A 17,308-nucleotide genomic window follows, 5' to 3' on the forward strand; every position below is an offset into this window, starting at 1 on the left:
ACAGGCAGCCTTCCTCGCCGGACACTCTCCCGTCACGCTAGGCTATTTCCTTCATGTTTGTCTGCAATTCCGTCATCTCTTTGCCAGACTGAAGCCCCTTCTTTATTAGTAGATAGGAGCTTAGAAACGGAGCTGGAGATACCAGAGAGTGAAAGATTTAGCCCTTTTTTTTTTTTTTTCTACCAGAGAGAAGTTTTCCCTGAGTTCAGGGTATTATACTAAAGGTCCTTGAGAACTTAACACATATAGGAAATAAAACTGATGGTCAAAATGCCTTTAAAACATTCCTGATAAGACATACATCAGTTGGGATTGCTTCAGAGGTTAAAGAACCATTTGTCCCTTAAAAAGGAATAATACTCTTATTATTTGGATGATGTGCATGTAAGTAAAACAAGAGCAAGTTTAATAGGTGGATTGGTTTCATGCTCATTCAGTTCAGTCAGTTCAGTTCAGTCGCTCAGTCATGTCGACTCTTTGCGACCCCAAGAAACCGCAGCACGCCAGGCCTCCCTTTCCATCACCAACTCCCAGAGTCCACCCAACCCATGTCCATTGAGTCGGTGATGCCATCCAACCATCTCATCCTCTGTCATCCCCTTCTCCTCCTGCCCTCAATCTTTCCCAGAATCAGGATCTTTTCAAATGAGTCAGCTCTTCTCATCAGGTGGCCAAAGTATTGGAGTTTCAGCTTCAGCATCAGTCCATCCAATGAACATTCAGATCTGATTTCCTTTAGGATGGACTGTTTGGATCTCCTTGCAGTCCAAGGGACTCTCAAGAGTCTTCTTCAACACCACAGTTCAAAAGCATCAATTCTTCGGCGCTCAGCTTTCTTTATAGTCCAACTCTCACATCCATACATGACCACTGGAAAAACCATAGCCTTGACTAGACGGACCTTTGTTGGCAAAGTAATGTCTCTGCTTTTTAATATGCTATCTAGGTTGGTCATAACTTTCCTTCCAAGGAGTAAGCGTCTTTTAATTTCATGACTGCAATCACCATCTGCAGTGATGTTCATTACTACCATCAAATAGTGAATTGTTCCCCAAGTCTGCGATATACTGCATAGTACAATGAGACATAGTGAAGCAAGCCCTAGACAGAAGTTCTTGCCCCAAGAAAACTACAAAATAAAACATGATGCTCATTTTCTGAAAATTCTTTCATTAACTACTTTTAGTACATCATAGAGAACCACAAAAAGTTAAAAGGAATCTTGCTTTTTTTAATGAGGATTGTAAGTAATTGGGCTTCCCAGGTGATGCTAGTGGTAAAGAAACTGCCTGCCAAAGCAGGAGACATAAGAGACGTGGGTTCGATCCCTGGGTGGGAAAGATCCCCTGGAGGAGGGCATGGCAACCCACTCCAGTATTCCTGCCTGGAGAATCCCATGGACAGAGGAGCCTGGCAGGCTACAGTCCATGGGATCGCAAAGAGTTGGACACATCTGAAGCAACTTAGCATACATGCACACATAAGTAACTAGAAGATACTATAGCAAAAGGAAACGGTATGCTATTCACTTACAAGATGTAGGTGATTATTCCCACAGACCACATGTCCACCTCGGGTCCATAGGCACAGCCTCTAAGGATTTCAGGTGCTGCAGAAAGAGTGAGAACTGTATTAGAGTTTAAATTCAATATTCACATTTTAGTAACAAGCAGTGGAGAAGAAATGAGTTCATCAACAGAAACTTCAGAACAGGTTTAGAACCAATTGTTTCTCCTCAAACCGAAGTATGAGGCTACAAATTCTTATGACTATTTTAGTGTAAAAGATTATAGTCTCTCTGTGCTTGGGGTACATAAAAATAAACTTAGTAACTTTAATATTCTACATCAGAACATCATGATACTTTTCAAATCAGATAGCTATAACTGTACTACAAAGGGAGCTTTGTACACAGAAAAGAAAGAAATGAAATTTCAGCATAGGAAGAGGTAAGAGGCACAGTCAGGCCGCCTGAGGTCTCCGTGAGCTTGTGTTTCTGACCGCGTGCAGGGCAGGGGCAGGGGGGACGGCGTGAGGGCTGCACAGTCCAGCCCGGGTCTGGCGGCCCAGGTCTCGGCGCTGAAAAGTCCCCGCGCCGCAGAGCGCGGCTGTCCGCGGTCCCTCGGGATTGCAGGCTGAGAGGGCTTCCCTGCGTGCAGCCAGGCCGCTGCTCTCGGCCTGAAACGCAGGTCTTCTCCGCCCCGCACCGGCCCCCAGCGTAGACCCAGCTGTGAAAGAGGGTGACTGGGTCCCAGGGCCGGTCCCTGAGGACCGGAGGTGGTGTTTGCTGGCCCCACTAATAAAGGAAGGAGCGGAGAAGGGAGAGCTCTGCGCTTTGCGTGGCCGCAGGGCGCAGGTTTCCGGCCCAGAGCAGCCCTTTTCTATTCTGAACAGAGTGCTTTAGGGGGTCCGAGGGGGTCCCCGGGGAGGAAGCGGAGTGCTGAGTGCTCCCTGAGGGCAGCCCTGGGGCAGGGCTCCACACGCCCGCCGCCTTCCCTGGGGGCAGCGGAGCAGGTGAGCCGGAGCCCCGTCCACGCGGCCTGGGGATGTCAGGACTGGTGGAGACGCCAGGGCAGCCCCCAAAGGGAGCTGTCCTCAGGGGGCCCCGAGTTACAGAGAGGACACCGCGGCCTTCCCTCTGACTCTTCCCGCTCGGTTTTCTTCTCTTAGGATACCCTCCCTCCTGTAGAAACCCTCACATAAGACACAGGAGGTGAAGGGCCTGTGGAATGGGCCTGCGTCCTAGCAGTTCAGCGAGACGCACCTTTTGAGGAGCGGGATCTGGGCTCCACGGGCGACTATTCCTAGAACAGTTTCCTTTTAAGACTTACTTAACATAATTAAGAAAAATGCACGCTCAAAGCCAGTACCATCCTGTCAGGTTCGCTTCCGCCCTCATTCTCAGAGCCATCTGGACGCCACAGGTCTCTCTGGGCCCCAGGAGCCTGCGCACTGACCTCCCACCCGCAAACGCCTTGCTCAGCGTCGGGCGCAGGGAAGTGAGGTGAGGCTGCCGCTTTCAGAAGGGCCACCTCCGTCGGGGGCTGAAGGCAGCGCGTCTGGCACAGTCAGAGCCACGCACCCTCCCCAGGCCAAGTCCCACACCAGCAAAGCATCATCAATCCCATACTGACATTTAAACATACACGAGAGAGGCTGAGCGTCTCATATTTTCTGGGTCTTGGTTTTTACCTCTAGTAAATGAATTGCACTAGCTAATTCCCAGGTTTAACCTGGGTTTCAGACGCTGTGAAGGGAGAGTTGTTGAGAGTCCTAGGCAAGAACAGAGGACAGTTGCCCACCCTGTGTACCCCCCCTGGAGAGCCACCGCGCCTGCCGCCCACAGGTACCCAGCCCCGGCTCCGGGGGTCCACGCCCAGCCTGTGCCGCAGGGAAGCCAGCAGGCTGTCTCAACGGCTTTCCCTGACTTTGATCCTTGGAGCTCCCAAGCCAAGGGACCCAAAAGAGGTGAACACTATGAAACCTTTTTGAAACCATGTTCCAGGGCTCTTGTTTGTGTCACCTGATGTGGCAATATCTGACCTCCCTTCCCAGGCTGAGGGCACCCTTACTTTCCAGAGGCAGTTTCTTTCCTTGTGAGGCATGACGCTGCAAGATGAGTAAGCTGGTGGGATGAAAAGCTAGACTTCCACAGTGAGGTTGACCGAGACAAAAGGAATATAGAATATGTTTGTGCTCCATAACAAATTTCCCTTAAAAAGAAATTTTAAAATGGATTTATTATATTCACTATCATAACATAAAATTTGGATGAAATCAACCTAAATACCTAGATACAATTAGATATTAATACACAGTAACCTTTAAATATTTTTGATCACTAGTTAATAGAACTGTGACTTCAGAGCCAGCAGAATACATTCTTGTAATCGATGTGAACCCTTTCCAAGTGCCAAAAGCTTTTCTAGAATGAGTTTCAGTCTCTGGCACACCAGTGTTTCAAGTCTCCTATGTATCAAATGTCCTTGAGGGTAATTCTAAATATTTATGATTTTCTTAAGAGTCAGAAATAGTTGACTACTTCCAATTCAGTTCAAGAAAAGGTATCAACCAGTCCACCTTTTAATGCTATTCATACAGACACTCCTGGATGTCCTTCCTATATTTTCTTATCTCATTGCCAAAACAAACAAATAAACAGGCAAAATGCAGGGGCAGGGGAATAAAAACATTCAAGGTGTACTACAGTTTCTTACATGTATTTTAAATGATTTAGAATCTTTTCATAAATAGTTAATAATCATTTATTGATTTTCCTGGCTGTCTTCTAAGTAGATTCAAGTTTTCTGCTACTTCCTAAAGTTACCATCATTCATGATATTGCTTATTAAACACTAAATGCTACAGAACTCCCAGGACACCTGGCAGTCCCATATCTAGAGATTGAAGGTACATATAAAGATTGGAATGAATTCATTTTAGTAAATAAAATCACTGTAACTAGAAATGGTTCTAAAGTAAGCAGGATTAGATATAGCCTGTGACATATTGACTGATGCTAGGTTTTCCTTCTCCTAAAGCCCTAAGAGAAAAATAGAGGGATAATTTGGGTGACTGACTGTACCTTTTTTCTTTGGGGCTCCAAAATCACTGCAGATCGTGACTGCAGCCATGAAATTAAAACACACTTGCTCCTTGGAAGAAAAGCTATGACAAACCTAGACAGTGTATTAAAAAGCAGAGGCATCACTTTGCCTGTCTAGTCAAAGCTATGTTTTTTCCAGTGGTCATGTATGGATGTGAGAGTTGGACTATAAAGAAAGCCGAGTGCCGAAGAATTGATGCTTTTGAACTGTGGTGTTGGAGAAGACTCTTGAGAGTCCCTTGGACAGCAAGGAGATCCAACCAGTCCATCCTAAAGGAGATCAGTCCTGGGTGTTCATTGTAAGGCCTGATGCTGAAGCTGAAACTCCAATCCTTTGGCTACCTGATGTGAAAAGCTCATTTGAATCCTCATTTAAAAAGACCCTGATGCTGGGAATGATTGAAGGCGGGAGGAGAAGGGGACGACAGAGGATGAGATGGTTGGATGGCATCACTGACTCAATGGACATGAGTTTGAGTAAACTTCAGGAGCTGGTGATGGACAGGGAGGCCTAGCATGCTGCAGTCCATGGGGTTGCAAAGAGTTGGACACGACTGAGTGACTGAACTGAACTGACTGACCTTCATTTTGTTGGTGCCCTAGATGAGCATGATCCCTTCCTACCTATGGAGTTAAAACAACAGAGCAGCTTTCTTTATCGGGAGGCTTTTTCAAGCTGTTAACTGTTTTGAGAAAGCCAAATCAAACGGAGACCAGGCGAATGAAATCAACAGGTTTATCCACTCACTCATTCCACAGATGATGAGCTGTATTTGTTAAGCACACAGGCTGTGACAGGTGCTGTGGGTGGTGCTGGGGAATGAAGGGGAGTTATGGAGAACAAGTCTCCACCACCACAGAGCTTACCGTGTGCTGATCGAGAAAACCGCACAAGGAAACATAGAGTGGTAACCAGAAGTGTTTGCAGAGAGAGTGTCTATCACAGAGGGTTGACCTGGTCAGAAAGATCAAGCAAGGTATTCAGAGAAAGCGAAGTTTAAACAGATGTGAAAGATCTAGAGAAGCTAACCAGGCAAAGGGGGAGAGGTAGTGGCTGAGGAAACAGAGAAGAGGGCTCCCCTGAAGAAAGCAAAAGCGATGAGACCCAGCGGCAGGGGGGAGCCGGGACACGGACGGGAGGGGTCCGCGTGGGTGCGACTCCCGGCGCGCCGCGGGCCCCCGGGCACGCGCAGGCAGCTCAAGGACGCTGCGGGTTCCACTTCATCAGAGCTTTGTTGTTGTTCATTTATTTTTAAATTCTCTCCTACATTTTCATTTTAACCATTCAAAACATATAGGTAACAGCCAATATTTTCTAATAATTATAAATGGAGTATAATGTATAAAAATTTTGAATCACCATGTTGTACACCTGAAACTAATACAATATAGTCCACCAATTATACTTCAGTTAAAAAATAGAAAAGATTTATTTTCACCTTAAAGCCCAAATCTGACTTTATAGCAGTACTGCCGCTCCCACAGCGGACGGACAGAAACAGTGGGGCTCTCACTGCAGAGGCTGATCTTGAATTCAGAGACTCCTGGGGCCACAGAAATCCATGGCACCCTCAGCATCTGGAAACTCCTCTAAGCCCTGCCTCTGCGGACTGAGCGGGAGGAGAGAGAGGGTTTATCTGCTGGAAGCAGAAGAGCCTGTTTGGACCTTCTCTGCTCCTTCCCGCTTCCCAGCTTGGCCAGGAGGACCCCAGGAGGTGCCTCCAGGGCGCCTGCTACAGGCCCACAGAGCTTACCGGCTCCTACGGTGCCCAGGGCGGCGGGCTTTTCTGAGCATCGGTACCGTGTGTGGTCCTCTGTTACGGGGTCACATACATTTGGCAAGAATCAGGAACAACTTTTTCAACTTTGTCAAGGGCAGTTTTTGCTTTGACGATAGAGAAGACAGGTAATGTCTGAGCTCAGTATGCTGAATGCTATAACAAAGATACGGACCAGATCAGACTGATACAGCTGAAATGCTTCTGGGACTGGGGGGAGGCGGGTTGCCTCTGGCTAGTAGCAGCCGTGTCAGCTTACTGCAGTGAACCTCAGAACACTGTCACTTCAATACATGCCTTGCTGTGGAAGGCTGAGAAGGAGCCAGGAGGCGTTTGGAGCTTCAGACACTTCAGTTATTTACCACTTGCTAGTGTAAAGCAAGAAAAAACGTCTGAAGGATGTTTTGAGACATATGCGTTAGGCTCTTTATGTTCTAATGCATCCTTTCTATTTTCCTTGGCTCTTTTACACTTCAAACATCAGTCAATCCAACTCTCACTGTTCTTCATTTCAGCTGTTAAAGAAGTCTTCCTTGCCACGTGAATTGTATGACATTTCTTTTTGTATAAATCTTATAAATGGGTGAAGAAACAGCCTGTTTATTTTCCTCACTTGACTTTTTTGTTTTTTAAATGATACCCTGAAGAGAAAATCAAATACCCTCGAACACCTAGTGCTTTCAGAAGCAGACAAAAGAAATATGGCTTATTTTTACTACCCTGTGAAAGTTTCATTTCTATGGAAGTCACTTTTCTATGATTCCCTTGAGTTCTCCCATCTTGGAGTAATCACTATTTGTTCCAAATCTTAACCATACAGAATCCCCTGGTCACTTTAAAGCTGTGATGGATGCTGGCTGAGGGATAGCAAAGGAGTGCCAACTGTTGAAAAGCTATCTTTCCACTTTTGTGGGAAAAGGCAGAGTATAAATAAATGCACCATATAATTAATTATCTCATCCTGATAGTAACATTATATATGAATCTCTTTTTTATATGACGATGCAGATACAAAGTAATGGATTTAGCATTCAAACTGTCTCATGTGTTAAGTTGGCAAAAACTGTGTTTTTCTCTAAAGGAACTATACACCTCACTGATAATTATCAGCAATAATTCTTTCTGAAACTATTACTGTTTATTTTACGCTTATCCTTTCTGTAGCAAACACTCTAAAATGGAACATCCTGTGGGTGTTGAGGGCCCAAACGGTGCATTTTAAGCGCATCTCCTACCCACGCGCCATCAATCAGCTCTCTGACCCTTTTCCTCCCGTCGCTCCACCCTCACATAGGCAATAATAGAGCCGAATCCTTACAGCAGGCGATTCGCAGGCATGGTTAGTTCTGTTCTTGAAGTGGTCTCTTAAAATTATAAGGAAGAGGGCACAGAGAATGATCTGCAATACTGAGACCAAGAAGGTAAGGATTTCCAGTACATTAAATGATTGTCTCTAAGGCAGACAGAGACCAGACCCACGGACGCAGAGAGACGAGGGAGAGGTGGGATGAAAGGAGACAGGAGCAACGAAACATGCACAGAGCCGGTACCTAAAAGAGAGAGCCGGAGGGGCCCCGCTGCGGCGCGGGGAGCGCTCACGCGGCTCGGCCAGAACCCGGGGTGGGCGGGGACCCTGCACACCCACGGCCGATGCGCGCTCACGCGCGGCGGGAACCAACGCAACACTGTAAAGCAATTATCCTCCAACTACACATAAATGGATTAAAAAGCCTGTCTCTAAACTGAAGGGGGCAGGAGAAGTGAGGGGTGCCGTCCATTTTATCAGCCATCTCAGGTCAAAATATACTTGGTTAAGTGCTTGCTTCGAAGCTTAGTTGACACATACAGAATGCATACAGGGATCTGTGGGAATATTATTTAACACCGTACGGGTGACGAGGAAGTGTGAAGGGCTCTCCCCTCTGTCCCTGACCCTGCGGGACGCGCGGGCAGGTCTGGGACCATCTCCCACGCGAGGGAGGCAGCTGCTAATGCGAGCCCCTGATACGGCTGACAGCTCTGGGGGTTAGAACAGTTTTGTGCGCTGAGCCCCAGACCGCTGTCTTACACGGCTGTTCATTCCTAGCTCTCCCCTGTGGAGGGTCCGCTGTTGGGCCGTCGGAATGGGGACGCGGTCTCCTCTCTTCTCCCTGCCTCCTGAAGGCGATGCTGCCTGGGACGTCAGTGGGATCACTTCCTTTTCTGCTCCGGGGATGCTGGGCAGTCTCGTGACTTTAAGTAGCGTCCACAGAGACACTGGCAGCCTCGGCCTGGCTTCTGAACCTCAGACACACCCGCCGGAGCGTCTCGCGGCACCTCACGGCCACCAGCCCCGCGCCTGCTGCCGGGAGGCGTCCCGCCGGTGAGGGCGGCTCTGTGCTCCCGCGCGGCTCGGCCGCAGGCGCACTGTCCCCCTGCAGCACTCGCCCGCCAGCCGCGTCCCCGCGGGCTCGCCTCGGGCCGGTGCGCTCAGTCCCTGCCCCCGGCGTGTTCCTTCCCGGCTGTCTACACCGCACGCTCTCTCCCTGACCTCCTCCGCAGCCGGGATCTCCTCTCCTGGGAAGCCTTCACCGCTCACCCTGTTTAAATACTAACCCAGCTCCCAGCACTTGCTGTCCTCTTCCCCAGCTCTATGTTCTTCCACAGAAATTCTCTTTGTTTACACCTTTATTCTGTTTACTGTCTAAAATTTACCTTCCTTAAAGAATTTTTTCACTGCTGTATCTCTAGCACCTAGAAAAGTGCCCAGTGCATAATAAGAACTTAGTAAAAATTAAATGAAAAAAGACTAACGTTCCACAGAACACCCTTTCTCTAGGTCTGTATCAGACCGATACAGAGGCTCCGGGAGACTCATTTTCCTGAAGTTTAACTCCCCAGACAGCTCTGGGTCCCTGTGCTCCGCAAGGCCAGCACCAGGACGGGCCACAGCCCCGCTCACCACTCTCGGCTCGTGGCCGGCCTCCCCGCTTCCCGGGCACCTCTTCATCTGGACCGGGCGCTGCGGGCCTGCCTGGTTCGGTCCGCGCTGGCCTGGGGGCACAGCCCATCTCAGGGAGAGGAGCCGGGCTGTGCAGAAGGGGCGCAGGGCTCGGGCCAGCCTGCCTGGCATCCTTGCCTTCTCCCTCAGGCTTTCGAGCCCGCTTCTCACCGACCTCGAGCCCGCTTCTCACCGACCACGAGCCCGGCACCCCGGGCTCACAGCAGCCAGCCGGGGAGACTCCCAGGCAGTGGAGGCAATATTGTACTACACACTTATTTCTTAGTGTTTTTTATTTTTTAAAGTTCATTGAAAAAGAAAGTCATCATTGTGGGTATTTAGTTCTCAGGCGAGATAACTCCCTACATGATTAGAGAACCAAGGTAATTGGATACTCTAATTATTTCACCTTAGCTATTTAGTCTTCTAGAAAGGAACAAAGACATGAAGCTATTGTGAAAGTTTGTTGTTTAGACTATGAGATTTACATCTTTTACGTCATTTAAATTTTCCAATATTTTTCATGGTAATGCATCTGCATGTAGACAGAAATCTCTTCTGACTGTAGACTGCTGAAAAAATTCTAATTCTGGTACAGTGAATGGAATAGGTTATTTCTTTAGAATATATCAATGTGGTAACAAAGTAGGATTATCCCTATAATAATGAGACCTGGCAAATGCCAAGAGGAAATACCTTCTTAATAGCTTCTGGACCTTGAATATATTACCATATGTGAAACAGATGACCAGTCCAAGTTTGATGCATGAAGCAGGGCACTCAAAGTTGGTGCACTGGGACAACCCAGAGAGATGGGGTGGGGAAGGAGGTGGGAGGGGGCTCAGGATGGGGACACATGCACACCAGAGGCTGATTCATGTCAGTGTATGGCAAAAACCACGACAATACTGTAAAGTAATTAGCTTCCAAATAAAATAAATAATTTTTAAAAGGATTATGAAACAAGTGTTTAAAACTAAAACAGATGCTAATTATGCCTTCAAAAAGTAAGATAAAAATTAGTATAAAATTATTAAATCATGTTTATTTTGACTGTGCAGCAGAGAAGAAAGTATAGCAACATTTACTGTTCTCTAAAGCACTCAGTTTTATTCCTGTTTGATTTTTGCTATTTTCTGAAAAACAAAACAAAACAAAAACATCAACAAAAAAGTTCAACTTAAAAAACCCTAAAAATTCTTTATACAATCTCAAAAAAAAAAAAAGAATGTGGATAAATACACAAGTAGGAATATAAAATATGAAGATACATAATTTAGGCAACTAAGCCTATGAATAAATTAGATAATCGATATTAGACAGAAACATTCTTTTATCTAACCACTTCCATACTGGTTTATCTTCTACTCTAACAGCTTGTATTTCTCGTCTATGATGGGCATGGGTACATTTCAGTTAAGTTTAGTCACTCAGTCATGTCCGACTCTTTGCGACCCCATGGACTGCAGCACGCCAGGCCTCCCCATCCATCACCAACTCCCGCAGTTTACTCAAACTCATGTCCATTGAGTCGGTGATGCTACCCAACCGTCTCATCCTCTGTCGACCCCTTCTCCTCCCGCCTTCAATCTTTCTCAGCATCAGGGTCTTTTCCAATGAGTCAATTCTTCACATCAGGTGGCCAAATTATTGGAGTTTCAGCTTCAACATCAGTCCTTCCAGTGAATATTCAGGACTGATTTCCTTTAGGATGGACTGGTTGGATCTCCTTGCAGTCCAAGAGACTCTCAAGAGTCTTCTTCAACACCACAGTTTAAAAGCATCAATTCTTCGGCGCTCAGCTTTCTTTATAGTCCAACTTTCACATCCATACATGACTACTGGAAAAACCATAGCTTTGACTAGAAAGACCTTTGTCAGCAAAGTAACGTCTCTGCTTTTTAATATGCTGTCTAGGTTAGTCATAGCTTTTCTTCCAAGAAGCAAGCACCTTTTAATTTCATGGCTGTAGTCACCATCTGCAGAGCACCCACAAACTTCAAGCTTTAAATATCTGAACCAGTTAAGATATTCTGGAAGTAGTATTGCATAGTTACATTGTAGCACATTTATCAGGAGCCATGCACAATGGATATTTTTTTTTTTTGAGACCTATTTCTATTCCCAAGATTTTGAGAATTTCTTCAATGTTGAATACTTCATGGAGTATTTAAGAGTATTAGCCCTTGGTTCCATTTATCTGGATCACAAATTTTAGTTTCCTGGCCTGGCATTCTGTTTCAACTGGGCATATTTCCCAGGAAATAATGAGTATTTGCTTAAACACACAGTATCTGTGATCTTTTTTCCTTTGAGATTCTTTTATAGGAGAACCCTCTGTTGTTAATAGCCTGGGGCAAAGGTTCTGGAGTGAGGCTGACTGGACAGCTTTCCTTTTTAATTTCCTAACAAATGACACAAATGGCATAGCATATATACCCACTCTCTCCAAAGATGTAATTGAAAAATCCTTCAAGAAACCAGACAGAGTGTACAGAAGAATAATCACGTAGGACGCAATCGTCCTTACATCAAGCACGAAGCAAGCTCAGCCCTCCCTTCTCTGTCACCGTCCAAGTTAAATGCAAAGTCTCTGTGTAAAGTCATGCTTTTCATAGCATGACCGTGATTTCCGCCAGTCTTGTACTTAGATCTCATTTTCAGCTCTTTCTATAAATGGACAGTTCCCTCCTCACCCAAATATTCTCAGAAGGCCTACATGGAAAACTGATACTCAGAATGATGACTTTCTTTTTGCAATGAACTTTAAAAAAAAAACAAAACACCAGTACTTATATGTGGTGTGGGGAGAAAGGGCTAGAATTGAGGGTGATCCTGGAAGAGGGCTTCAGCCTTACCTATAAAAGGTCTCATTTTTTTGTGAGACAGATGAATAGAAATATTATTACGTTAAGTTGAAACAATTCAAATCCCTGCACGTTTTCTCTGCTCTAGGCCGCCTGCTGCCTGTGCCCGGCGTCACTGGGTCCTTAGAATCCTGCCCCCTCCCCTGCCCCCTCTTGGGGTTAATATTCTACTGTATTTCTTTTGCATCAAGAGACTGTATGACTATACATGTCTGTTTATATATATTATGAACCCTGCTTTTTAAATTAAGTACATCAAACTCTCCTGTTTTTTATTTCTAAGCCTGCCTTGGCCTCTATAATTCCAGTGTAAGTTAGCACTTCAGAACCTGAAAGCACGTTTATTTTCTCTCTGACCCCCTCCTCCTGCAGCGTCCTTGCTGCATGCTTCTCCTGCCGTGTGGTTCAGCAAATCACGCCTTCCTAGGGAGCCTCTACCTCTAGCACAGTGGATGGATTACCTCGATCTCGTTCAACCACTCAGTTCCCTTTTACCCCATTACACAGCCTCAAGGGTGATATGGATACCTGCAGGGAAAAAAAACAAATGGAAAACAAGCCTCTCTTATGAGACAGCATCGCCTTAAGAGCATTGTCTTATAAGATGGCAAAGCAAGAGTTTGAAATAGTGTTTTTATAATAATTTTATGTTAAAAAATAAATGACTGAATTGACAGGAAAGAGCACCTGCAACAGCTTTTTAATTTGTCTTCTTTGATCACTCTTCTCTCTCAGATCCATCGTCATAATGTCACTATCAATATATGGATAAAATAGACTTGATTTTAAAATATAATTGCTCTGATGAGGAACCTTTGTTGGGTCAATATTATCCACCAAAGCGAGTCTCAATCCCTTAGCCTAGTGCACAGATTCTTTTAAAATTTGGTGCATCCTACTTTTCCAAGTCCATCTGCTTTCTGGGTACCAGAGACTCCATGCAGTAGTCACGCAAAGTGATCAAGAAGCAAACGGTCCCCGAAGCTGCCAGACGCTGCCACGCCCAACCCTGCCACGGCCTGTGCTTGCTGACAAAGGCCTGTGGCCGCCTCTTCACTCGCCCAACTCCTACTAATTCTCCAGTGTCCCCCCTCTGCAAAGGCCCACCTAAGGAGGATTAACTATTCCCTCCCCTCTGCATCCTTGAGCCTTAGGCTCAGATAAGTATGTCATTTATCACAACAAATTCTGATTTATCCTGTACAGGTCTTTCTTCTTTTATAGCCTGTGAGATCCTTAAAGGGCAAGATCATACTGTGTTCACTCATAATCTTGGTGACAACATGGAGTCTATTAACACATTCAATGTTCATTTTATCAGGGAATGAATCATTCATTCATAGTGAATCAATATGAGTCAATCATTCATTCACAGAATAACCAGACTGAAAACCACAATCACAGAAAACTAACCAATCTAATCATATGAACCACAGCCTTGTCTAACTCAATGAAACTAGGAGCCATGCCATGGAGGGCCACCCAAGACAGGAGGGTCATGATGGAGAGCTCTGACAAAACGTCCACTGGAGAAGGGAATGGCAAACCACTTCAGTATTCTTGCCTTGAGAACCCCTTGAACAGTATGAAAAGGCAAAAAGATAGGACAATGAATGATTAACTCTCCAGGTAGGAAGGTGCCCAATATGATGAGATGGTTGGATGGCATCACCAACTCAATGGACATGAGTTTGAGTAAACGCTGGGAGCTGGTGATGGACAGGGAGATCTGGCGTGCTGCAGTCCATGGAGTCGAAAGAGTTGGATACGACTAAGCGACTGAACTGACTGACTGAGAATGACCATTTTGTACTGTCACAAGAAAGACTTGCTCTTATCACTATTATAAATAAGCTGTTGAAAGGACTCTGCTATCTCAGTCACGGAAGGGACCCTGAGAGACCACTAGGGTAATTTCTCCCTGATCCTTCCATTTCAGGCTGCTCAATTCTCTGAGGATTTCTCCAACCTACCTATCTCCCTGTTATACTTAGTATTCAGTATTAGACAACAATTACTAAGTTGCCCACCAGCTTTACTATTGTAGGAAACCCTTAATTTGTTGTCTCATTCTTTCCTCAATCCTCTTTCAATGCTTCTGTCAACTGGTCAGCAATTAATGGTCAAAAATGGGCCACCCCACTTGGTATATAGTGCTGAATTCAGGGTTCTTCTTTTCCCCATGTTGTTGGAGATCTGGAAGCAGGAAAGAAATTCAGGATGAGGTCAAATAAGGACATATGAATTAGAGAAAGGAAAAGTTCAATGGCACGATTAGAAGGGAAGGGTGATGGACAGGTTGTCAGGTAACAGTTCTAAGGAAAATATAAAAACAATAGAGGATGGCTAAAGGGAACATACTGTGATGGTGTCCACATTTTTTCTGAGAATGAACATCTCACTCGTAAGCCTGTGGTGGAGATGGTTGTCTGGTGCAGCACTCACCCTGCTAACGGACCCTGAGTTCATGCGGGGCCGCGGTACGTCCTGTAAGGGACATAGTGGCAGCTTCCCTGGTCTTCAGCGGCTGGAGTGAAGTACTGGCAAATAACATACAGGTGGAAGTGACGCGTGGGGCTTCCGGAAGTCCGTTTAACATGAAAATGTGCTTTCTTGGTGTTTATTTCTTCTGGTTGTGTAGAATGTAGACGTAATGACTGATTTCAAGCAGTCATTTTGGACTGGGAGGAAACATACTCAGGAATGGTAGAGTAAGACAGAAAAAGTCTGAATCCCTGACACTGAGATCCACCACACCTGCGGAGCCACAGCTGTGGAACCCACCTGGACCGCCTACCTCCAGATCTCCAGTCTATCAGAGAAATCGACATCTGTCTTATTTGGAGAAAGTGGAAATAGTGACAGATTTTATTTTCTTGGGCTCCAAAATCACTGTGGATGGTGACTGCAGCCATGAAATTAAAAGATGCTTGCTCCTTGGAAGAAAAGCTATGACAAACCTAGACAGCATATTAAAAAGCAGAGACATCATTTTGCTGACAAAGGTCCATATAGTCAAAGCTATGGCTTTTCCAGTAGTCATGCATGGATATGAGAGTTGGACCATAAAGAATGTTGAGCACTGAAGAATTGATGCTTTTGAACTGTGGTGTTGGAAAAGACTCTTCAGAGTCCTCTTGGACTACAAGGAGACCAAACCAGTCCATCCTAAAGGAAATCAACCCAGAATATTCACTGGAAGAACTGATGCTGAAGCTGAAACTCCAATACTTTGGCCCCCTGATGTGAGGAACCGACTTATTGGAAAGACCCTGATGTGGGGAAAGATTGAGAGCAGGGGGGTAGGGGGGGACAGAGGATGAGATGGTTGGATGGCATCACCGACTCGAGATGTATGAGTCTGAGCGAGCTCTGGGAGACGGTGAAGGACATTTCCTGTCTTTCTGTGCTGCCATCCATAGGGTGGCAGAGAGTCAGACATGACTGAGCGACTAAGTAACAATGCTTGGATTTTCACTTCTTACAATGACCAACACTTCTGAGGTTTCAAAAATTAAAACAGAGAACATTTTAAACTGAAAGCTGTCAGTGATATATACTGCTATGAAGGGAAACTATAGTGGTTTGTCTACGGTGCTTTCTTGATTTGTGTGAAGCATGTGTGTTCAGCTGTGTCTGACTCTTGGCGGCCCCATGGACCACAGCCTGCCAGACTCCTCTGTCCATGGGATTACCCCAGCAAGGGCACTGGAGTGGGTTAGCTCCTCCTTCTGTAATTCTGTTTTTAGGACCTTGCATACCAGGATTCTCATCCCTGATCCTCTAGTAACTAAACGTGGAATCTTGAGGAAGTCATACTCTTTTGACCTTAGTAAAATGAGAATGAGATGAACACTGAAGTTCCTTCTAGCACTAAAATTCTGTGAATTTAATCATACATTTCCTTCAGTGGCTTTCTTAGTGCACTGCTTGTCTCATCTCTGTGAATTCAAAAGTTGTTAAAATGAGTTAGTAATGTAGTTCTTATGTGTCTACTTATGAGATGAAGTGACTAAGAAACATAAATCCCATAGAAGAATAAGAGAGATAACGCTAAAACCACCCTTCTCCTATGTTTCCATAACGGCCTTTCCACAAGCACAACATGGCATTCCTCGAGGTGTATGTGTTTGGTTTCACCTCCGTTCCCTTACAGATTCTGAGCCCATGAGGGTGGGGAAGGGGTCAAGAAAATGCATCTTCCTGGTGCCAAGCACTGACTTGAACATAGCAGGTGATTTTACTGAAAATATGAGTAAGTGAAGGAAGATTTGTATAAAAAAAATGATGGTCCTAAAATAAAATGATACCTAGTTTTATGACTGGTAACCTGAAATCTTGTCTCTCTTCTTTGTAACACAGATTTTATTTAAGTTGTGATGTATTCATGAGTCAGAAAAACTTGAGAAATTCTTGATAATTTTTACAAGCTTTATTGGCTTTTAGGTTGCTGCCAGATTAAAAGAGTCATCAAGAAAAAAAAGGGGTGGTGGCGAGCGTCATGCCGTCTTGGATCAAACGCTATTGTTCTGCCTCCGACTGTGGCCTGTACCCCAGGGTGCCTTCAGCCTGTTCTGGGAGGCTGGGAGGATGGGCAAGGATGCGAGGACTGTGTCATCTCTGGGGACTCTGGCTGGGAAACCCCACCTACAGCCTTCTCCTCGTGAGGCTAGACCAGGGCCATCAATGAGAACCAGGGGCCACCCTCGCTCACTGCAGTCCTGCACACCACTGGAATGAATGACACGTCTGCTCACACACCTGCCTAACAAAAAGCAGGTGAGTAAAGTGACAAAGGGTTCCTGGCTTTAATCCCAGTCACAAAGCTATTTCCCTGTCCTTTTCCCTGGAGACTCTGTTTCTACTCCTGAGTGGGGATAAGAGCAGCTGCTTCCTGAAAGGCAGGCTCAGAGCTCCTCTCCCTCCTCCTGGTCCCCAGGCTCAGAGCTCCTCTCCCTCCTCCTGGTCCCCAGGCTCAGAGCTCCTGTCCCTCCTCCTGGTCCCCCAGGCGCAGAGCTCCTCTCCCTCCTCCTGGTCCCCAGGCTCAGAGCTCCTCTCCCTCCTCCTGGTCCCCAGG

General features: G+C 45.8%; 1 protein-coding gene across 1 annotated transcript in view; it reads right to left on the bottom strand.

Moving 5' to 3' along the window:
* The window catches only part of CAMK4 (calcium/calmodulin dependent protein kinase IV), a 246,675-nt gene that overhangs the window by 18,412 nt on the left and 210,955 nt on the right, over positions 1-17,308 (bottom strand). The window contains exon 8 of the mRNA XM_043464487.1: positions 1,534-1,609. Within this exon, the coding sequence (XP_043320422.1) occupies positions 1,534-1,609 (76 nt within the window). The remainder of the gene's footprint in view (positions 1-1,533; positions 1,610-17,308) is intronic.

Source organism: Cervus canadensis, chromosome 4, assembly GCF_019320065.1.
Source record: "Cervus canadensis isolate Bull #8, Minnesota chromosome 4, ASM1932006v1, whole genome shotgun sequence".
Lineage (NCBI taxonomy): Eukaryota > Metazoa > Chordata > Mammalia > Artiodactyla > Cervidae > Cervus > Cervus canadensis.